Source organism: Geotrypetes seraphini, chromosome 4 (assembly GCF_902459505.1).
Source record: "Geotrypetes seraphini chromosome 4, aGeoSer1.1, whole genome shotgun sequence".
Classification (NCBI taxonomy): Eukaryota; Metazoa; Chordata; class Amphibia; order Gymnophiona; family Dermophiidae; genus Geotrypetes; species Geotrypetes seraphini.
In genome coordinates, this window is record NC_047087.1 from 172,249,022 (window position 1) to 172,273,222 (window position 24,201).

A 24,201-nucleotide genomic window follows, 5' to 3' on the forward strand; every position below is an offset into this window, starting at 1 on the left:
GGGTTTCCTGAGTACAGTTTTCCAGCCCTGGGATCTCTACGTGGTGCTGATGGGCTTCCTCTATGAACATTTCTAGATCCTTGACCTCGTCGTTTGGGTTGTACTCCACTAGAATCTTCTCCTGTACTCGGATTCTGTCTTCTAGTTCCATCACTGTTCCCTCCAATAGTCTTACCTGATTAATTCTCTGTGCACATAACACCTATCAATCTGTTCACATATTTAAATCTTTCTTGATTTTTTTTCTATGCAAACCTGGCCAAAATTAGCTTTAAATAGAGCTTAAAATTTTGAGACAACTCACTATTTTTATATGTTTGTGTGTGTGTGTGTTGACACTGTTCAACTAACTAGAAAAAATTACCAAGGAATTTGAATATGCTCTTTCCCGAGTCACACATATCCTTCCCATGGTGAGTGTTGCTTACCTCCTCAATGTTATGAGAGACGGAGAGGAAGATGTTGATCCAGGGTTTCACTTGTGGCTTCACGGCTGTGGTATTAAGTTCTCCTAGTCCTTCCTGGTGTATAGAAAAGGACAAACAGTATATCAGATGTCTAGAAGAATATGAAAATTCCTCCTAGCAGTTGGTTCAAAAGATGACTGTACAAAGCCATCTCCTGGGTGCTAACCATCCATTCCCCCTCATTTATTGATAGTCTGTTGATTCCATAGGAAACATCGAGAACGTTTCGATCATCCCAATATCTTCTATTCAACAGATATTTTACGACACAATATGCAAAACAATTTTTTCTGTGGTAGCTCAGATACTGTGGAACTCTCTCCCAATAACTTTGAGACAGGAAACTAACATTAATAAATTCAGGTCTAACCTCAAAACCTCTCTCTTTAAAGAAGCATATGAGATCTAGCTCAAGTGCTTAACCTAAATCATTCTACTCACCCTTATATATTTTACCTTCATCCTCTCATTTTTAGGAAATGCAAATCCCACCCGCTTCTCTTTTGTATCATGTCTAGTTTATTAATATTTTCTCATGTATGTCTTTCCCCCGTTTTGTAAAGAATAATTTTTAGAATTGTATGATATAAACCACTTAGGAAAGTCAAGCGGTATGTCAAGCCATAATAAAACTTGAAAGTTGAATTATGTGCTTTTCTCTCTAGTTCTCTGTTTCAAGGAAGGTCAAGGTCCACATATCCAAAGTTCTACTCCAGTACTTCCCAAAAATATATTTTTGCCTAGGATCTCATTATGTGACCCTATCCCTATCTCCCTTATATCTGTGACTCACTCCATGGCAATTTCTTCCTCTCTATCCTTCAAGAGCCAGATCACATCCCTGGCAAAAGGGTTGTTCTTCAGACTAAGACAATCGAGATCGATCAGATCAGCTCTTATCCAAGACAGCTTTAGTACGGTAGCACAAGCTGTCTTGCTGCCCTACCTGGACTAATGAAACTCCCTCTACTATGGTATTACAGAGAAAGGACAGAAGTGACTGCAATTGCTCCAAAATGCAGCAGCAAGACTGGATTTTCTGATCCAGACACTTTGAGAGGGTTAGTCATTTACTGCAAAAACTACACTGGTTACCTGTCATAAAACAAATTCATTTCAAGCTAACTTGTATGGTCCACAAGGCCATCTACGGAGAAAGCTCCAGTGGACTAGTGACTTGTATTCCAGTCTCACACACTTTCCTCAATTCAAGACTTACACAGAAATTTAGATACCTTTCTCATCTTCTCAATGAATATGCCAGAAAGCACAGTTACTTACCGTAACAGGTGTTATCCAGGGACAGCAGGCAGATATTCTTAACGTATGGGTGACGTCAACGACGGAGCCCCGGTACGGACACTTTTAACTAGAAAGTTCTAGTTGGCCGCACCGCGCATGCGCGGGTGCCTTCCCGCTCGACGGAGGAGAGCGTGGTCCCCAGTTAAGATAAGCCAGCTAAGAAGCCAACCCGGGGAGGTGGGTGGGTCGTAAGAATATCTGCCTGCTGTCCCTGGATAACACCTGTTACGGTAAGTAACTGTGCTTTATCCCAGGACAAGCAGGCAGCATATTCTTAACGTATGGGTGACCTCCAAGCTTACAGAGAGGGAGGAGGGATGGTTGGCCATTAGGAAAATAAATTTTGTAACACAGATTGGCCGAAGTGCCCATCCCGTCTGGAGAAGGCATCCAGACAGTAGGGAGTAGTGAATGTGTGAACTGAGGACCAAGTGGCAGCTTTGCAGATCTCCTCGATGGGCGTGGAGCGGAGGAAAGCCACAGAAGCAGCCATAGCTCTGACCCTATGGGCCGTGACAGCACCTTCCAGTGAGAGACCGGCCCGAGTATAACAGAACGCAATGCAGGCAGCAAGCCAGTTGGAAAGCGTTCGTTTAGAGACAGGACGACCTAAATGGTTAGGGTCGAAGGACAGAAAGAGCTGAGGTGACGTGCGGTGAGCTCTGGTACGGTCAAGGTAGTATGCCAGGGCACGCTTACAGTCCAGCGTGTATAACGCTTGTTCCCCAGGATGAGAGTGGGGTTTAGGGAAAAAGACAGGCAATACAATGGACTGGTTGAGGTGGAAGTCCGAGACCACCTTGGGAAGAAATTTAGGATGGGTACGCAGAACCACCTTGTCATGGTGAAAAACCGTGAAAGGTGGGTCAGCAACCAGTGCATGCAGCTCACTAACCCTCCTGGCAGAGGTGATGGCAATGAGGAAAAGCACCTTCCATGTCAGAAATTTGAGTGAAGTTGTGGCAAGAGGCTCAAATGGAGGTTTCATGAGGGCTGAGAGAACCACATTCAGGTCCCAGACGACTGGAGGAGGCTTCAGAGGTGGTTTGACATTGAAGAGGCCTCTCATGAACCGGGAAACCAGGGGATGAGCCGTGAGAGGTTTTCCGAGGATAGGCTCATGAAACGCAGTGATGGCACTGAGGTGGACTCTGATTGAGGTAGACTTGAGGCCAGCGTCGGAGAGAGAAAGCAAATAGTCCAGTACAGTTTCCACCACCAATGAGGTGGGATCGTGATGATGAAGTAGACACCAAGAGGAGAACCGGGTCCACTTCTGATGGTAACATTGGAGGGTGGCCGGTTTCCTGGAGGCATCCAAAATACGACGGACAGGCTGAGACAGATTCTCTGGAGAGGTCAGCCCGAGAGAAACCAAGCTGTCAGGTGGAGCGAGGACAGATTTGGATGTAGTAGAGACTGATGCTGCTGTGTAAGTAGAGTAGGAAATACAGGAAGAGGAATGGGCTCCCTGGAGCTGAGCTGGAGCAGGAGGGAGAACCAGTGTTGGCGAGGCCACCGAGGAGCGATGAGAATCATGGTGGCTCTGTCCCTGCGGAGTTTGGATAATGTCCGCAACATCAGAGATAGTGGAGGAAAGGCATAGAGGAACCGATCCGTCCAGTCGAGCAGGAATGCATCCGGGGCCAGACGGTGAGGAGAGAAGAGTCTGGAACAGAACTGGGGCAGCTGATGGTTGTGAGGAGCTGCAAAGAGGTCCACCTGCGGAGTGCCCCAGCGAGCAAAGATGGAGCGGAGCGTGGGAGGATCCAGAGACCACTCGTGAGGCTGAAGGATGCGGCTGAGATTGTCGGCCAGGGAGTTCTGTTCGCCCTGGATATAGACAGCCTTGAGGAAGAGACTGTGGGCCGTGGCCCAGGTCCAGATGCGGATGGCCTCCTGACAGAGGAGGGGAGATCCGGTGCCGCCCTGCTTGTTTATGTAGTACATGGCGACCTGGTTGTCTGTGCACAGGAGAAGGACCTGAGGGTAAAGAAGGTGCTGGAAGGCTTTGAGAGCATAGAACATGGCTCTGAGTTCCAGGAAATTGATGTGATGTTGATGCTCCTGAGGGTGCAAAGATCTCCTAGGTGAGCTCCCCACGCATAAGGGGAGGCATCTGTGGTTATGATCATGGAATGAGGGGGTAGATGAAAGAGTAGACCCCTGGAAAGATTGGAGGAGTTCAACCACCAGTGAAGAGATTGCTGAAGAGACGATGTCACAGAGATGGGATGAGAAAGAGGATCCATGGTCTGTGACCATTGGTTGGCCAGCGTCCATTGAGGTGTCCTGAGGTGAAGTCGCGCCAGAGGAAGCACATGGACTGTCGAGGCCATGTGGCCCAGGAGGACCATCATTTGCCGAGCTGGAATGGAGCGATGAAGGAGCACCTGATGGCAGAGGTGGAGCAGGGTCCGTTGGCGGTCTGAGGGGAGAAACGCCCTCATCAGAGTGGTGTCGAGGACGGCTCCAATAAACTGAAGTCGCTGTGTGGGAAGCAGATGCGACTTGGGGTAGTTGATCTCGAACCCCAGAAGGTGGAGGAAGGAGATGGTGTGCTGAGTGGCTTGTAGCACAAGAGGAGACGTAGGTGCTTTCACTAACCAATCGTCTAAGTAGGGGAACACTTGAAGGTCGTGAGACCTGAGGAAGGCCGCCACCACAATAAGGCATTTGGTGAACACTCTGGGAGATGAGGCGAGGCCAAAGGGTAGCACTTTGTACTGATAGTGATGGTGCTGTATCTGAAATCGTAGATAGCGACGTGAAGTCGGATGGATTGGGATGTGAGTGTAGGCCTCCTTGAGGTCTAGGGAGCATAGCCAGTTGTGGTGAGAGAGAAGAGGGTAAAGCGTGGCCAGGGAGAGCATTCTGAACTTCTCTTTGACCAGACACTTGTTGAGGTCCCTGAGATCGAGGATGGGACGAAGGTCTCCTGTTTTTTTGGGAACCAGGAAGTAGCGGGAGTAGAATCCCTGACCCCTTTGATCCAGAGGTACCTCTTCGATGGCATTGAGGAGAAGGAGGGATTGGACCTCCCTCAGGAGGAGGGGGGTTTGGGAGGAGTGAGAAGCAGACTCTACGGGAGGATGGTCTGGTGGAAGAGTCTGGAAGTTGAAAGAGTAGCCGTGGCGAATGATGTTGAGGACCCATTGGTCTGATGTGATGACCTCCCAATGGCTGAGGAAGAGTTGAAGGCGTCCTCCGATCGGCTGAGGAAGAGGCAATGAAGGTGGGAGACTGGCTATGCTCTGGAGAAAGGAGTCAAAAGGGTTGAGACGGTTTTGATGAAGGAAGAGGCTTGACAGGTTGAATCTGTGGGCGAGCCTGAGGCTGATGCTGGTGGCGAGGACGGCGAGACTGTTGTGGAGGCGGGTTGAGAGGTCTGGCCGAGAACCTGCGTTGGTAAGAAGACTGTTGCCTGTAGGGGCGAGCAGGTGGAGTCTTCTTTTTAGGTTTGATCAGAGTGTCCCACCTGGTCTCGTGTGCTGAGAGCTTCTGGGTGGTCGAGTCCAGGGATTCTCCGAAGAGTTCATCACCCAGACAAGGTGCGTTAGCCAGGCGGTCCTAGTGGTTAATGTCTAGGTCAGAGACTCTCAGCCATGCCAAACGGCGCATAGCCACCGCCATGGCAGATGCGCGGGAGGTCAGCTCAAACGAGTTGTAGATGGAGCGAACCATGAATTTCCTGAGTTGGAGGAGGCTGGAAATTTGTTGCTGGAAGAGAGGGACCTTACGTTCAGGAAGATATTTCTGTAAGGAGGAGAGCTGTTGCACCAGATGCTTCATATAGAAGGAGAAGTGGAAGGTGTAGTTGTTGGCTCTATTGGCTAGCATGGCATTTTGGAAAAGGCGCTTACCAAATTTATCCATAGTTTTTCCCTCTCTGCCAGGAGGGGTGGAGGCATATACACTGGAACCCTGAGATTTTTTCAAAGTAGATTCCACCAGGAGGGATTCGTGGGGCAATTGCGGTTTGTCAAACCCTGGGATTGGAATAACCCGGTACAAGCTATCCAATTTGCGAGGGGCCCCGGGAACAGTGAGGGGAGTCTCCCAGTTTTTGTAGAAAGTTTCCCGTAAGATGTCGTGGACGGGCAACTTTAGAAATTCCTTGGGAGGTTGCTCAAAGTCTAGGGCATCGAGGAAAGCCTGAGACTTTTTAGAGTCAGACTCTAAGGGGATGGAAAGAGCTGCTGCCATCTCCCTAAGGAATTTAGAAAAAGAGGATTGTTCTGGTTTTGAGGCGGTATCGGTCATGGAGGGTTCTTCGTCGGTTGACGAAGCGTCCTCTTCGGTACCGTGCGGGGAGTCTTCCCACAAGTCTGGGTCTCTAATGTCAGGATGTGCACATTTGGACATCGGTGTGGAAGGCTCGGCATGGCGGGTCTTTGAGAGAGATTTGCCTGAGCGCACCGAGGTGGTACCGGGAGAGGAAGACCGATGTCGTTCATGGGGCCGGGAAGGGTCGGCAGCAGTACGGGTATGCACTGTAGGTGTTTCAGCCAAGAGCACCGGCATGGAGGTATTAATCGGTACCGAGGGGGTCGACACCGATGGGACAGTGCGAGGCTCGGACCGGTCTCGTACCGGAAGGTGCGGTGCCAGCAACGCCGGCAACAGTTGTTGGAGTTGTTGCTGGAGCTGCTCCTGTAACTGGTTTTGGAGTATGGCCGCGATGCGGTCATCCAGGGGGGGGCATCGGTACCGCTTTTTTCTTCTTCGGTACCATAGGTGCCGCTCTACGCTCCGGCGATGAGGAGGCCGATGATGAGGCACTCACCGATATCGGAGCGGAGCGTTTGCGGGGTCGATGCGGTGCCGGGAGGGCCGGTGTCGCAACTGTGGCAGGAGGGCGCTCAAGGGAAGTGGAAGGCTTCTTAGCCGGCTTACCTGGGCCCAACGACCCCGAAGAAGGGACTGGTGGTGTCGACGTCGTGGGTGCCGACTTTTGTGGTGCCGTCAACGTCGCAGCAGGTTCCATGGCAGATCCGGTACCGAATAAAAGATTTTGCTGGATCTGCCTGTTTTTTAATGTGCGCTTTTTAAGCGTAGCACAGTGGGTGCAAGTGTCAGCCCGATGCTCTGGACCCAGGCACTGCAGGCACCAATTGTGCGGGTCGGTGAGAGAGATTGGGCGTGCACACCGCTGGCACTTCTTAAAGCCCGGTTGAGGGGGCATGAAGGGAAACACGGCCTCCGCAAAATCAAATCCGGAGGCCTGTATGGTGGCAACAGGCCCCGCCGGGGCCGGCCTGAAAAAATAAAGAAAACTGGACGAGTGTTTTTTTTTTTTGTAAGTAAAAATAGGGAATCCGAAAGGAAAAATTAGAAGAAAAACGAAAAATTACGCGAGCGGGAAGGCAGAAACTAGCTTTTCAACGGCCGTTGAAAGCACATGCGTCTTCTTCGCTCCGCGGAAACGAAGAAACTGGGGACCACACTCTCCTCCGTCGAGCGGGAAGGCACCCGCACATGCGCGGTGCGGCCAACTAGAACTTTCTAGTTAAAAGTGTCCGTACCGGGGCTCCGTCGGTGACGTCACCCATACGTTAAGAATATGCTGCCTGCTTGTCCTGGGATAAAAAGCCGTTTAACTCCACTTTCGAGTTCCTTGGACCATTCATCTGGAACAATCTACCATCTCATCTGCAGCAAATTCCCACACATTGTCTTTTCAGGAAAAGACTAAAAACATACCTTTTCTCCTTGCAGTTATGTACACTATCTACGATCTAACACTTCCCATTTGTTACTTCCTCCACCCATGAACTATCTATATTGAATCTGACCACTTCTAATTTGGAATCACGAATGTAGTCCTTCTTGCTGTAAGCTGCAATGATTCCTTATTGAAAATTGTGGGATATAAGAAGCTGTATTGTACTGTATTCCTAGCTTTGACTGACAATGATGTTGCAGACCCCGCCTTCAGTCAAGTCCATTCAGGCCACATTACAGTACCCTGTTGGTCTACCTGAGCTGATGATACTACGCTTGTTTTCATGACCCATAGTTTGGGAACTACTGCTTTAGACACAACTAGCGTGAGGTTGTGACCACATTAAATTCTGTGACTTTTAACACATCTCCTTTCTTCTGCATGAATAGTGAATTGTGGAATATCATTCTATGGGCTAATACTGAAACTTACCTGAAGGAGGTCTCTGAACTTGTTGGATACAGAAGCCAAATCTGTGAGGCAGCTGTCAATCTTAGCATGTGCCTGTTCACCCCCAAAGCCTTGGCTAAAGAGTTTAGTGCAGTCGTTCTGAAAAGTAAACAATTGCATTTTTTATCTTACTGGCCAATTTTCTTGTGTTTTAACTCACACTGTTTTGGACCAACTAAAATGTCCTTTCAGCCAACAGACTAAAATCAAACAAGTGAAGGAAGGGGAAGGGAATGGAACTTGTATATCGCCTTTTTGTGATTATACATTCAAAGCGATTTACATATATACAGGTACCTATTTTGTACCTGGGGAAATGGAGGATTAAGTGACTTGTCCAGGGTCAAAAGGAGCAGTACTGGGATTTGATCCCACAACCTCTGAGTGCAGAGGCTGTAGCTTTACCACTAGGCCACTCCTCACCTTCTGGACCTCACTCTCCTTTTACCTTCAAGTCTATATTCATTCTAGAGCAGAAAGAGTTGAATATTAGTACAAACTCAAAGGCAATAACAACCAAGATTCTTTTTTGATAAACAGATGAGTACTGTATTCAGTATTTAAGCATACTCTCCAATATCTCCTGGCATAGGAGAAAGGTTCTTTCTTATTGTCCTCTCTCCCCTTCCTTCGCAGACAAACGCAGTCCATGCCTAACTTTTAGTTTTACTCTGAACCTATTAGACTAAAAAGAACCGTCGAGTGGGAAATGTGTTTACAAAAGAGAGAACATCTAGACATTCAATTAAGACAGCTTAGGGAATGATGAATTTTCAGGTTTAAGATGGGTTAAAACAGGACATCATGGTTTGACATTGTATCACACTTATGTTGGTGTTAGTTGTGTTTTCTTGTTATAAGGAAGTTGTCTTCTCCCAGACAGAGCTGCCCCAGGGCTGCTGGGGTCCCTTTTGAGCACCAAAAAGTCTCAAAATCCAGATAAAACCGCCAAAATAATAAAGTACACTAAAAGAAGATCAGAAAGACATCTTCCAACTTGTATGTAGAAGAAAAAACCCAAGGAGCTGTAGCACAGCTCAGAGAGGAAGGAGGCTGAGCTGAAAAAGGTAGATGATGTCTTCTACACAACTTGCCGTTAGAGGAAAATAACCCACTGATCAAGACTCATGTGCCTTTTGTACTAGAAAAGACTGTTGCTGTTACAGTGGCAGCCTCTACTGCTCAAACAACAGCAGCGCTGAAGGTACCCTTTAAATGTGATATCCTTTTCCAATCCTCTGGGTTAGAATAGTCTTGACTACTCATTGAGAGATTGAGGAAGAGGGGGTGGAGTTTTAAGACTAGAGATTGTCAAAAATTACTAAAATGTTATATTTTATTTCATTCATAAAGAAATTGTTATATTTAAACTTTTTCTAAAGGCCCTCTGATTCAGCAATCTCTGTAACTCTTAATCTATGAAATCAGAGCACTGCTAAATTGGTATTTACCAGAACTTCATACAGTCATCCCTCTGATACACCTAATCTAATCCAATCCAATATCAGCACTTATAGATTGTTTTCCCCCAGTAAAGAGCACAGAGTGATTTACAAATTTAAAGAAACAGTAACCAGATAAAACAATTAACTCAATGCCATCATTTTTTTGTTTTAGCTACTAAATTACATCTCTACCAACCAGTAAGATCTCTGAAGTCAGCAGAGGTTATACTACTGGATGTACCTTCATTAAAATCAGTAAGACTGGAAGAATTCAAAAATATTATCTTTTATATTTTGGGGCTCTAAATTGTGGAACATGCTACCTTTAACTTTGAGAATGGAGAAGGATGTTAAAACATTTAAAAAGAATTTAGAAAACATTTAAATAGGCCTATCCTTTAGAAGTATGAGCAGCAAATTCTTACTATGGGTGTGCTGGGTTTAGGAAGAACTTTATGATGACTGAGCAAGTTATGATAATTCATGTGTGTCAGTTTGTTTTTATAATGATTTTTTTAAAAATCAAATTTCAATTATCTTATCAAGCATAAATCTTATACAGAAAAGATCGATACAGTCCAATACAATTCAGGAAAACAAAAATATATAAAGAAACATTATAGACTAATGTTTTTGTAATGATTTTAATTATGTATGTAATTTTTGTAAAACCACTGTGAATGTTAGAGCGCTGGTATATAAATGTATTAAAATCTTATTTAAAAAATATTTTTTAAATGTTTGCAAAAAGATAAATATGATTGTTTTTTAAATCAGTATGAGATAATTCCAAATCAGAATTACTATATAAAAGAAAGACTGTTTGAAAATTCTTTTATAATGAACTAACCTGAAGGAAGAAAAAAGCAAAGAATAGAGGTTCCTTAACCTAAGGGGAAAGAAAGCAGAACTAATGGGCCATACCATTTAAAACATTAAAAATAAAGCAGGCTAACTTGAAAACAACCCATGTCTGAAAGGAGAGCTAATGCCAATAAATGGCCCTGGAGAGTAATATTAACATACAGTTCTGATCGCTCCCATCTGAAAAGGATACAGCAAAACTGGAAAAGATTTAGAAAAAGGACTAAAATCATAAAGCAGATGAAATATCTTACGAAGAAAGGCAATATAGGTTTGAGCCCTTCAGTTTGGACAAAAGACAACTGAGAGGGAATATGATAAAAGTTTGTAAAATCTTGAGTGAGCTGGAACAGTTAAATAGAGAACAGTTGTTTAACCTTTCAAATATAAGACAATGTTTTCTGAAACTAAATGATCAACATACTGAAAACAAATAGCAGGAAGATTTTATTCCATGCAGTGTATAATTACGTTGTGGAATTTGCTGCCAGAGGAATGGTTGGAGGTGACTAATACAGTGGAATTCTAAGGAAGTTTGGACAATTTATTGGAGAAAAAGTCCATAAAAAAATTATTAGTCAGGCAGCCTTGGGAAAGTCATTACTAATCTCTAGAAATGAGAAATGGATCTCTAGAAATGAGAAATGGATCTATTTGAGATATGCCTGGTATTTATAACCCTGACTGATCCCTGTGAGAAAGATGACAGGAGCCTATGGGAGACCTGTCATCTATCTCACCTGCCAGACACAAGATGCTGGGCTTGATGAACCTTGGTCTTATTCAACATGGTTTTTCTTATGTTCTTATTGCCTCCAGTCCATGCAAATATTTCTCAAGCATACCCATTATGGATACCCTACAAACTGGATTGGCAAACATTGCCACACTTACCTGTACTAGGATTATGAGACCAGACTATCACAGTGTACCTAAGACTGTTCACAATACCATATAACCAATTATATTTTTACTATTGTGGCACAGCCCATGATCACTTCCCTAGTCTAAGTACTGAAAAAAGACACCCCAGTGGATCAGTATACAGATATCTAAGTCTGAAAAGTGAGCAGGGATGATACTACAAATTGCATCTAGACAGTTCAGGTACTGTACCTCTAAGGTCTTCTTGAGTGTCATAATGTTCTCGCTGCACACCTCCACATTATTCAAGGAAACCTGTGAAAGAAGACAGAAAAGGACAGAAGACTGAAAAACAAATGCAACTTATTCTCCAGAGCTCAGGAGCCAATTTTTTGGAAGACAATCCTGGGGACATGTCCACAGTAAGACTATTCAATCAGAGTTGCCTAGTGGTTAGGACAATAATAATGAGAACTAGTGAAAACAAGCTTCAAATCTTACTTTCCTCACCAACGCTTCAGGTAACCTTTACCAAGTCATTTTGCCTTTTGTTGCCTCAGATACCCACTTAGATTAGAAGCTCTGTGAACATGGGCTCCTTGTACTTTTCTTCTAATAATTCTGTAAGTGACCTTGAGCATCATCTAGAAAGGTCAGCCAAAATGCACAAATTACTATTCTAGCTGATGGGGCAAAGAGGCATTTTAAATATTATGTATACTCTTTCAGCTTCGCTCCACAAACAAGTCCAGTGAAGCAGCTGCCTTTTGAGCTCAGTATTAAGGAGATAATTATATAAAAGTATAGCTAGGCAGAAAAGATAGCAAAATGCCTATTTGTGTTTTAAAACACAAAAACATCTAAAAATCAGCACATAAATGTTTTACTCTGCAAAACATGCAAGTGCCAGTTACTGAAACAAAGAACTTAGATGTTTATGGGACATTTACCCTTCAAAACGTCCAACTGAGAAAGGGGCATATTAGAGGCGTGTTTTGGGCGGGATGTGGGCTGGGTTAGACTTGGATGTTTTGCAGTGTAACTGAATCTTATGAAGGACATCCTAGATGGAACATAAGAGGTTCCAAGCTAGATCTGTTTTAGAAGCATCTAAGTGCCAAAAGGGTACCCAAACTAACCAGATGACCACTGGAGGGATTAAGTAATGACCCCCCACACACACACACTCTCCCAGTGGTCACACAACCCCCTCCCACCCCACAAAACTCTGAATGATAAAGTACATATATGTCTCTAGAACAGCACCACCAGGTATAGGAAAGCCTACTATAGTAGTACACACGTGTCTTAAGTAACTTATTGAGTGGGCTAGTGAACCACAGAAAGGAGGAGCCAGGCCTATAAAGACACTCTAACCACTACATTTATGGTGGAAAGCATGAGGTCCCAGAAACATCCAAGTTGAAAATGTCCAAATAGGTCTCCATTTAGAAAGGGCCAGCATTGTAATGGACTGGCCACATAAGACATCCCAATAGAGCAGCGGTGCACCTTAGAGGGCACTGCTGTGAACTTCACATACAGGGTGCCAGATATACTTTTCACCATAGCCCCCCTTATAATTTATGGTGATCCTTCCAAACCTCCCCCAAAAGCTACTATGCCCACCTGTCTACCACCCCAACAGCTCTTAGGGATGCAGATGGCACTTATATGGCAGTGTGGGTTTTGGTGGACTCAAACGTTCTACCATAAATGTAATGGTTAGAGTATCTTAAGGGCCTGGATCCTCCTCTCTATGGCTCATTAGCCCATCCACCAGGCTACTTAAGACATCTGAGTGATGCTCTACTAACCTTTCCTATACCAGATGCTGCTTGTTCTACAGACAGGTATGTTATTTAAAAATACCATTGTCTAAGTCCCCTCAGACCAGATGCATTCCACATATCAGCAAAGGTGGAAAGAAGAGTCAGCGTGGTTAAAAAGTGAAGTGAAAAAGGCTATTAGAGCCAAAAAAACATTCTTTAAAGAATGGAAAAAGGATCTGAATTAAGAAAATAAGATGAGACACGAGCACTAGCAAGTTAGATGCAAAGCATTGATAAAGACAGTTAAGAAAGAATATGAAGAGAAACTTGCAAAAGAGGCAAAAACTCATACCAATACATCAGAAACAGAAAACCTGTGAGGGAATCCATGGGACTGTTGGATAATCAAGGAGCAAAAGGGGCGCTCAGGCAGGATAAGGCCATAGTGGAGAGACTGAATGAATTCTTTGCTTCGGTCTTTACGGAAGAAAATGCAACATATCTAACTGAACCGGAAATGGTTTTCAAAGGTGATGATGTGGAGGAACTGAAAGAAATCTCAGTGAATCTGGAAGATGTACTAAGCTAAATTGACAAGTTAAAAAGTGATAAATTGCCGGAACCGGATGGTATACATCACAGGGTACTCAAACATGAATTTGCAGACCAGCTGTTAGTGATCTGTAACCTGTCACTAAAATTGTCTGTAGTACCTGAAGATTGGAGGGTAGCCTATGTTACGTTGATTTTTAAAAAGGATTCCAGGGGAGATCCGGGAAATTACAGACCAGTAAGCCTGACTTAATTGTTGGAAATAATTATAAAAAATAAAATTGTAGAACACGTAGACAAACATGATTTAATGAGACAGAGTCAGCATGGGTTCAGCCAAGGGAGATTGTGCCTCACAAATTTGCTTGATTTCTTTGAAGGTGTGAATAAACATGTGGATAAAGGTGAGCCGGTTGATGTAGTGTATCTAGATTTTCAGAAAGCTTTTGACAAAGTTCCTCATAAGAAGCTCCTGAGAAAATTAAAGAGTCATGAGATAGGTGGCAAAGTTCAGTGGTGGATTAGGAATTGGTTATCAGATAGAAAACAGAGAGTAGGGTTAAATGATAATTTTTCTCAATAGAGGAGAGTAAACAGTGGAGTGCCGCAGGGGTTTGTACTGGGACCGGTGCTATTTAATTATAAATGATCTGGAATGGAACGACGAGTGAGGTGATTAAATTTGCAGATGACACTAACTGTTCAAGGTTGTTAAAACGCATGCAGATTGTGAAAAATTGCAGGCTGACCTTAGGAAATTGGAAGACTGGGCATCCAAGTGGCAGATGAAATTTAATGTGGACAAATGCAAAGTGATGCATATTGGGAAGAATAATCCATATCACAGTTACTGGATGCTAGGGGCCATCTAGGGGGTTAGCACCCAAGAAAAGGATCTGGGTGTTATCGTAGACAATATGATGAAAACTTCCACTCAATGTGCAGCGGTGGCCAAAAAAAGCAAATAGGATGCTAGGAATTATTAAAAAAGGGATGGTTAACAAGACTAAGGGATAGATTCACTAACCTCCATTAGGGTTCCCGATCCGTACAGGAGGAACGCCTCCCTCCGACCATATGGATCGCTAGTGTGCAATCCCGACACATGTACAGATCATCTGTAGATGGTCTGCGCATGCGTCTAAAAGCTGTCTAAAGCTGCGACTTTTTTAACTTTTACTACCCAGTGAGACCGTGGTTAAAACCACGGGCTCGCAGTGCAGGGAAGGGCAGGAGAGTTGGGGCAGCAGGAGAGATTTGGGGCAAGAGCAGGGTGGTGTCGGCAGATCTAGCAGTTAAGAAGTGAGGACGCTGAAGAAAGAGCGCCCAATGTGAACCCTTGAAAAAGCCCAGTTTGGGCGAAACGGGTCCCGTCGGGGACATGCTAGTTTCTCTGCTGTATGGAAGAAAAATAAATGAATGAATTATCCTATACATTTGGTTTGTCTTACTTCTGGTATGATTTGAAGAGGACTGTTTACCTAAACTTTGAATGTACAATGTATTGGAGGTGGCTGTTCTAAATTGATAGATTCAGCAATCTATCTTTCTCTAATAGTGTGAGGTGGAGTTTTGGACTTGTCAAAATACTTTTAAAACCAATAGGAGGAAATATTTTTTCACTCAGAGAATAGTTAAGCTTTGGAACATATTACCAGAGGTTGTGGTAAGAGTGGATAGCGTAGCTGGTTTTAAGAAAGGTTTGGACAATTTCCTGGAGGAAAATTCCATAGCCTGTTATTGAGAAAGACATGGGGGAAGCCACTGCTTGCTCTGGATTGGTAGCATGGAACGTAGCTATTCCTTGGGGTTTGGCCTGGTACTAGTGACCTGGATTGGCCACCGTGAGAACAGGCTTCTGGGCTTGATGGACCATTGGTCTGTTCCAGTAAGGCTATTCTTATGTTCTCACTGTTTTATTCAGATTTTTTTTTTTTGGGGGTAGGGACAACTGTGAGTCCAATACCCACCAAAATCCTACCACCTGTAGCCATAAGGGCTATTGGGGTGATAAGACAGGTGGGTATAGTAGGTTTGAGGGGAGTTTTGGAGGGATCAACATAAATTATAAGGGGGTTATGGTGAAATGTATATCTGACCTTCTAAAGTGCACCACTTCTATCGGGATGTCTATGTGGCCATTACAATGTTGGCCCCTCCCATGTCTAAATGGTGTCTATTTGGATGTTTCTAACTTGAACACTTCTATAGTTGAAAATGGCAAATAAAGTTAGACATCCTGGCGGCCTAGAAGTTTTTGGCAACCAAGACATCCAAATAGTGGATTATAAATAAATATAAATATATATATATTTTAGGATATCCTATTCAAACTGATAAAAAATACTGCAGCTCAGTTGATTTTTAATAAAAATAAATTTGAACATGTCATGCCCCTCTTGAGATCACTACATTGGCTTCCTATTTAGTCAAGGGTCAAGTTCAAATGTGCTTGTCTAGTTTTTTAAAAAATGTTGAGGGGCGTGGCTTGGACACGCATGAAGGAGGTCGGTTAACAGAAGAGCTCCATATAAAAAGTCCTTGAAAGAATAAAAAAGTCGCAAAAATTTGAAGAATTAAGATTAAATTTATGAAAAAAAATAAACTCGATGGCGTCAGGAAAGCAAAATAAAAACGACTTTGCAGTCTCTGGAAGCAGCAAGAGAGCAAAGCCTGAACAAGAGACAGGATCCAAAACCGCAGATCCAGAAGTAATGAAAGAACTTAAAGAAATCAAACAAATGCTTTCAATTCTCACAAAAAAAGTTACAGAATTAACAGATGATGTTTCAACATTAAATAAAAAGATGGATCCAATCGAATTAAAATCTAACGATTTAGAAGAAAGAATGATAACTGTGGAAGAGGAAATTCTAAACACAAAAACTGAAAAAAAGAAAATTGAAACACTTACTAAAGAATTGGAGGATTACTCGAATCGTGAGAGAAGAAGCAATGTTCGTCTGATAGGTTTACCGGAAGGAGCAGAAAAGGGGAATCCGGTGACCTTTATAGAAAACTTATTACCAAAACTACTTCCTCTACAAACTAAATATCCCATAGAGATTGAAAGAGCACATAGAGTGCCAACAAAGAGGTCAGAAAAGCATCAAGGACCGAGGCCACTGATATTTAAACTACTACGCCACCAACAGGTTATGGAAATTTTTCATCTTGCAAAACAGAATAAAGGTTTACAATATCAAGATGCCCGTATTCACTTTGTCCCGGATTTTGCAAAAAGCACAGCAATTAAAAGAAAGAAACTGCTGGATTTGAGACCACAACTACGTGAACTGGGAGCAAAATTTGGTCTTGTATACCCAGCAAATATGAAAGTAACCATAGCAAACAAAACTTTAACCTTTGATAATGCTGAAGAGCTACAAAAATATATACTAAACCAGGAAATGCCAATGTCATCTTAATTTTCTTTATTTTATTATAATTCAAATAATTTGAATGTCAAGTTTGAATGTCTTATAATATAAACAGGTAGGGGAAATGATATGTTTTTCATTGTATTAAGAAAAGCTAATATCACCTTGTATTTTTTGAAATTATTGATTGAATATAATAAGTATTTAGCAGATGAAAAACGGTATAGAATGTTTTTGACTCTGTTCAAAAAATTCCTTCAACGATCTTTTTACTAGAAATATGGATAGATTATACATTCTAGAATGGAATGTTACTTCAAATGATAAATTAACATATAAGTATACAAGATCTTAGATAAAAGTAATATAGTTTTTAAACAAGGAAGAATATAATATTTATTAGATAATAAATAAGAACTTAAATATAAAAACGAGATATAAGCCCTTAATTGGTTTTAGAAAGTTAATAAATAAATTAAATATTGATATTAATACTAACAGATGCTGTAATGAGCAGATCCTAAATACTATTATGTGATTGAATTATGGTCCAGAGCTTTCTTCCTATGGAATGTATGTAAGAATGAATGAAGATGTATGTATATATAACCCACTTCTCAGAAGACAATACAGGAAGATTAAACCTATTAAAAATCCTTTCTCGGATTCAATGGAACTACAAATCCCAGAAGTCCTTGCAAAAGGAAATACATGTAAAGAATAACTCTAAAAACCGGATGAACTATGAACAAATATGAATAAATAAACTACTAGACTTGATAATAAAGGATAAAGGATTACATCGGATGAAAGATCACAAAATAAACTAAAATTAGATCGTCGCTGGAACCGGAACTTATTCGGAATTAACAAACTATTGAAAAGAAATGAATAATACTCTGGATATAAAAAATACGAAGAAGAAGAAAGGAAGAAAAAATAATATTTACTTGGATGAATAAAGATAATGGAATGACACATCTTTAACTTTGATATATCTTAAAAACGAAACTAGGAAGTATGTTATATGAATGAGGTATAATTCTGTATAATGAAGGAAGGAAGCTCTGGAACGAGAAAAAAAAAATCAAAAAAAAATCACATAATACAAGAAACACACATCTGTGAAACATTGTTTATTTTCCAAAGAAATAAAACATCTCATTATATAATATATAAGTTTAAAAGAAATATAAGGATCTAGAATATATTCATAAACTTATATATTACTTAAAAATATTATAAAGAAATAGAATTAGAAAATATAAAGGTGATATATATGAATTAAAAAAAAAAATTTACAATAATTTTCATATTTTTTGAATTAATAAGATACTAACAGGTATAAAATATGAAAATGATACAGAAAATAATATTTGAAAAGATTAAATTTAACATTGGGAAAAAAGGGCAAAATGTTTAATTATTATATGGATTGTTAATGTTATTTAGTAATATTTGATATATTTGTGACTTATATCTGAATCTTAACAGGAAATGGACTTTTGTGGAGTGTTTTGATACCTGACCTAAGATGCGTGTTGCCAAGCATACACAGTTAATATTGGGGGGGAAGGGAGGGGAGGGAGGGAAGAGGGGAAGAAAGAGAATGGGGAAAATATATTATTACAATGTGTGGATATCTGAAAATAATAATCATATGATTTCATGTCAAATTTTAATTACAAAAGTAAATGGATATTAAAATTTTTTCAATTAATGTCAATGGCTTAAATCATCCTATAAAAAGAAAAAAATTATTAGGTTTTCTCCATAAGCAAAACGCAGATATTTATTTCCTACAAGAGACACACCTTTCGGACACTGAATCTAGGAAGCTAACAGAAGGATGGATATCAAAATGTTTTTATTCACCGGCAATAGGGAAGAAAGCAGGGGTAGCGATAATAATAAATAAGAAATGCAAAGCTGATTTTAAATTAATAAATTCTGACTCTTCAGGAAGATGGATACATATTAAAATGGATCTGGGAAATACAACCCTGGATTTATTTAATCTTTATGCTTCTAATTCGAACCAAATGGAGTTTTTTAATCAAATTCAACAGATATTACTACCACTGGCTACTTCTAACTTAGTAGTAGCTGGAGATTTCAATGCTGTAATGGATCCAATTGTGGACAAGAAACCAAGTAAAATCATAAAATCTTTAGGACTAGATAATTTAATACAATCTTGTAATTTAATAGATATATGGCGTATCCTTCATTTTAATGATCGAGAATATTCTTTTTGTTCTCAGGTCCATAAATCTTTTTCAAGAATTGATTATATATTTGTAACTAATAACATAGCGCAGCGTGTATCAAAAGCAGTTATAGATCCAATTATAATTTCAGATCATGCTGGTGTGTGGATTAACCTTAAGAATTATAATATTGATCAATTTAATTCAATATGGAGATTTAATAATGATTTATTAGCAGATTCGAAATTCTTAGAAGATCTTAAAGTAAAAATGCAAGAATTCTTTCAACTTAATTCTTCAGATGACATTAATATAGAAATTTTATGGGATGCTTTTAAAGCAACAATGAGAGGAAATATTATTTCTTATTCAGCTTTTATTAAAAAACAACTTAAAAAACAATATGAAGATATGGAAAAACAAATTAAATTATTAGAAAATAAATTAATTAAAAAATGGGAAAACAATACATTACAAGAGTTGTTAAAAGTAAAAGTTAAATATAATGAGATTTCTTCTCAATATGTGAGAAAAGACATTTTCAATAAACAAGTACAATATTATGGCAATTCAAATAAAGCGGGAAAATTATTAGCAAATTTTCTTAAAGCAAAGAAAAGAAAATCTAAGATTATTGCAATAAAAGATATACAAGGTAACACACATACCAGCACAAAAGATATTATAACACAATTTCTTGATTTTTATAAAGAATTATACACTTCTAATTCTTATAAAAATAAAGAACAAGAAGGATTAACATTCTTAAATTCCTTTCTTGGACCTAATATTCCGGATCATATAAAAGGAAGTTTAGAAGATCCTATATCTTTAAAAGAAATAGAAACAGCATTGAAGTTTCTTAGAGTTGGATCCGCTCCAGGTGGAGATGGGTATACTGTTGAATTTTATAAATCATTTCAAAATATCATTTTACCACATCTGTTAAATTTATATCAATATCAAATAAAGAATGAAAATATTTCAGGTACTATGGCAGAATCGATAATTATAGTCTTACCAAAACCAAACAAAGATCCTACTCTGGTTTCAAATTACAGGCCTATTTCGTTATTAAATGTGGATAATAAGTTAATGGCTAAAGTATTAGCACTTAGATTGGCAAAAGCTCTTCCTTTCATTATAGATGTACATCAAACAGGATTTATTGCTAAAAGACATTCATCAAATAATACTAGACTAGCATTCCATTCATTAAATTTAGCAAAAAATATAAATGATCCAGCTTTTCTAGTATCTTTAGATGCAGAAAAAGCTTTTGATAGAGTGGAATGGAATTTTATGTATCAAGCTTTACAATGGTTTGGTATAGGCTCCGGTTTTATTAAAATGATCCAGACATTGTATAGCTCTCCTGGTGCAAGATTATATATTAATAATAATTTATCAACTAGATTTAATTTGCATAGGGGAGTTAGACAAGGATGCCCTTTGTCTTCATTACTTTTTGATATTGTCCTAGAACCTTTATTAATTGCAATAAATAAGACTAAGGAGATAAAGGGAATCACGTTTTCCAACTGGGAATTTAAACTTTCTGCATATGCAGATGATATTTTATTATATTTAAGAGAACCGGATACTACTATTCCATGTATACTTAATTTATTAGAGAAATTCGGCACTTTTTCTGGATATAAAATTAATTGGAGCAAATCTGAAGTCCTCCCAATTAATGTTCATTGTACGAAAGGACTATTTGACCCATATTCATTTATTTGGAAAGAAGATGGAATAAAATACTTAGGAATTATGATCAAAAATACAATTGAAGACACAGTCAAAGAGAATGAAAAACTTTTATTGAAAAAAATAACAGAAATGTGTGAGCAATGGAATCCATTACATCTTTCTTGGTGGGGAAGAATTCAAACAATTAAAATGATGGTATTGCCTGTGGTTTGTTATCAAATGAGTATGATACCAATATTTTTTCAGGGGTCATTTTATAAAAAACTTAACAATATTCTTACAAAATTTGTTTGGTTTGGGAAAAGACCAAGAATCGCTTTAGTATCATTACAAAGACCAATTGTGGAAGGGGGGGTAAATTTTCCAAATTTTTATAGGTATCATCAAGCCTATATTTTAAGACAGGGTATGTATTGGATCCTCCCAGATCTCATGGAAAATGTACCAGATTGGCTGTATTTAGAATGGCAGCTCCTGTTCCCTTTATATCCAGAACATCTAATTACCATAACAATGCCTAGGAGATATAAAGATAACAGAATCTTTTTAGATACTTGGAAAACATTGAGATACATAAGTAACCTATCACCAGAACCAATAGCTAAATCTCTAAATCAATCAATATGGGTAAACTCCAGGATCAGAATTGGCGGATTTAAAATCGTCTGGAAACAATGGATAAATGCAGGAATAAGAACATTGAATGATGTCATATCAGAAGGTTCCTTGCTTAGTTTTTCACAATTGCAAAATAAATTTGGACTAAATAAAACACAATATTTTAAATGGATGCAATTGAAGCAAGCCATTCAGGTAGGGTTCCCTGAATGGAAAGATCTTAATACCCAATATAGTTTGCAAGTTTTATGTTTCCAGGCGGATTTCTTGGGACACCAAGCCGCAAAATGGTATAAATTAATATATGGATTTCTAAATAAAAAAAAGAAAACTGGACTTAGGGATATTTGGAGCATTGAGATTGGACAGACAATTTCTGCATCTCAATGGCCAAGATTCTGGTCCTGGAGATTAAGATTAACAAAGTCAGCATCTATGAGTCAAACATGGATATTTTTATTACATAGAGTGTTATGGACCCCGACGCGCTTGCAAAAAATAGATAAAACTAGATCTAATAGATGCTGGCATTGTAAAATAGAAGTAGGGACATTAGATCATTTAATTTTTTTTTGTCCTTGCATAAAAGCCTTTTGGAATTTAATTTGGCCCCAAATTAACATATTACTAGAAAATCATATTGGTCTCTCAGGTATGTTAGATAGATTGTGAGCCCACCGGGACAGATAGGGAAAATGCTTGAGTGCCTGATTGTAAAACCGCTTAGATAACCTTGATAGGCGGTATATAAAATCCTAATAATAATAATAATAATAATAATTATTATTTGGTACTGCAATGAGAACACAAAGTCCAATATCAGCAAACAATAACAAATTGCTTTTAATATTAACAGGAGTTGCCATGCAGCAAATCACACAAAATTGGAAGGATTATATCAAGCTAAATTATACATTCTGGTGGAACTCGGTGTGTCACATTTACAAAATGGAGAAAATATTGGCATTACAACAAGGAAATATAAAAAATTTTAAGAAAATATGGGATCCATTGACAAAATATTCTAAAGATCAGATATCTTAACACATTGATAATAATAATATAGGGTTAGAGAGGGAAATATAGAAATTAATATGAGGAAAAATGAAAAAACAAATAACAGGGGAAAGGGATTCAATATATATGAAATTATATTGTACATACAACTATAATTATTATAAACTAAATATTATACTATTCATTTATTGTAAGAATGAAAATTTTATAAATAAAAATAAAAAAAATAAATAAATAAAAAAATGTTATTGACATTAGGTGACTTAGGGCTCCTTTTATGAAGCCGCGTTAGTAGCTTTATCACACGTGATAAAAAGTCACGTGCGATAAAGCCACTAACGTGGCTTCGTAAAAGGAGCCCTAAGTCATATAATGTCAATAACATTTTTTTGACATGGGGGGGCAGATGCTGATGGAAGTGGGGTGAATGGAGAGAGAAGGGGCAGACATTCGATATTAGTGGGGACGGAGAGAGGGAGCAGATGCTGGATGGAAGTGGGGATGGGAGGGGAGATAGAGGGGTGCAAACACTAGATGGAAGTGGGGATAGGAGAGAGAGGGGAGCAGACACTAGATGGAAGTGGGGAGGAAAGAAAGAGGGGAGCAGATGCAGGAAGGATGTGGGGAGGAGAGAAAGAGGGGAGCAGACACTGAATGGAATTTTCGAGAGCTTCAAAACTTATCACATCTCGGATCTTATGCTGTCCCAAGTCTGCTGTCTGGCAAGAAAGAAGGGAGTCTAAAGAACATAACTGAAAAAGTGATTGCATTATATTTGTAAGGAATTTGGTAAGCTGTAGCACGAATATGTTCAGTTTTAAGAAATGGAGTCACATGGTTGAATTTTGAACATCCATATATCAATCTAACTGTATACTATTCCCCAAAGACTTAATTTTCCTTCTCATGTTCATATTTAACGACAGTATCATGCACTAATTTTATTTCAACCAGATCTTTTCAACTTTAGCAACTTGAGCATTCAATGTCTCATCAGTTCTTACCGATTTTAAATCATCTTCACATTTATTTTTTAATTTAAAATGTGAATTTGCAGACAAATACATTTTCCCAAATTGGGCAACTAAAGTCCACAGAGAATCCAAGTCACTAGAAAATCTGGTAAATGCAAAGCTGATACTTCGGCTGAAAGAGATTCTCTTCCCACATCATTCCTGGGAGCATCTCCAAATTCCCCCATCGCTTGTGAAGAAAGTGTCCAAAATACAATCAGGGAGCTGCTATATCCTGCTCTCTCGTCAGGGCTTAGAGTGACATCCAGCCCTGGTAGTTCAAATGAGTCTCCACTCTGACCCAGAAACATAAGCCTCCCTCTGACACTTGCACAGCCCCCACTTTCCTCACAAAGGTATCAATCAGGCCTTCTGTGGAGGTTAAATGCTATGAGATTAGCTGCTATCTTCCCATACTGCTTCAGCATCTTTGAAACTACAGGAACAAGAAGAATACCGATGAGAGGAGACAACAACAGGTATCCTCGAACTCTGGGCCCAGAGGAGGGGAGATATCCGAAGATGAATACCCCACACGAGGAAGCTTCTTCTGAGGCAAGATCGTAGAATGCCTAGACGAATGCCTGGAAGAATGCCTGGAACAGTGCCCCTCTCTGTGTCTCGAAGGAGACCTGGAACGGTGATGGCCAGACGGTTCCCCAGAGGCCTCTAAGGAGTAGATGGGGCTGGAGGCCGTAGATCGTAGCGGAGGATGGGCCGATGCTTCTTGAGCCGCATTCCAGGCCTGGAAGGGAGTCCGGAAGAATTCCTCCTGACGCCGCCGAGGGCTCCGATCACCCGAAGGCACA

At 40.1% G+C, this 24,201-nt stretch overlaps 1 protein-coding gene across 1 annotated transcript in view; it reads right to left on the reverse strand.

Annotated features, from left to right (window-relative positions):
* The window catches only part of COG4 (component of oligomeric golgi complex 4), a 158,006-nt gene that overhangs the window by 39,843 nt on the left and 93,962 nt on the right, over window positions 1-24,201 (reverse strand). Inside the window, exons 13-15 of the mRNA XM_033940444.1 lie at window positions 11,370-11,432; window positions 7,927-8,043; window positions 429-521 (exon numbers count right to left, since the gene is read on the reverse strand). Of these exons, the coding sequence (XP_033796335.1) occupies window positions 429-521; window positions 7,927-8,043; window positions 11,370-11,432 (273 nt within the window). The remainder of the gene's footprint in view (window positions 1-428; window positions 522-7,926; window positions 8,044-11,369; window positions 11,433-24,201) is intronic.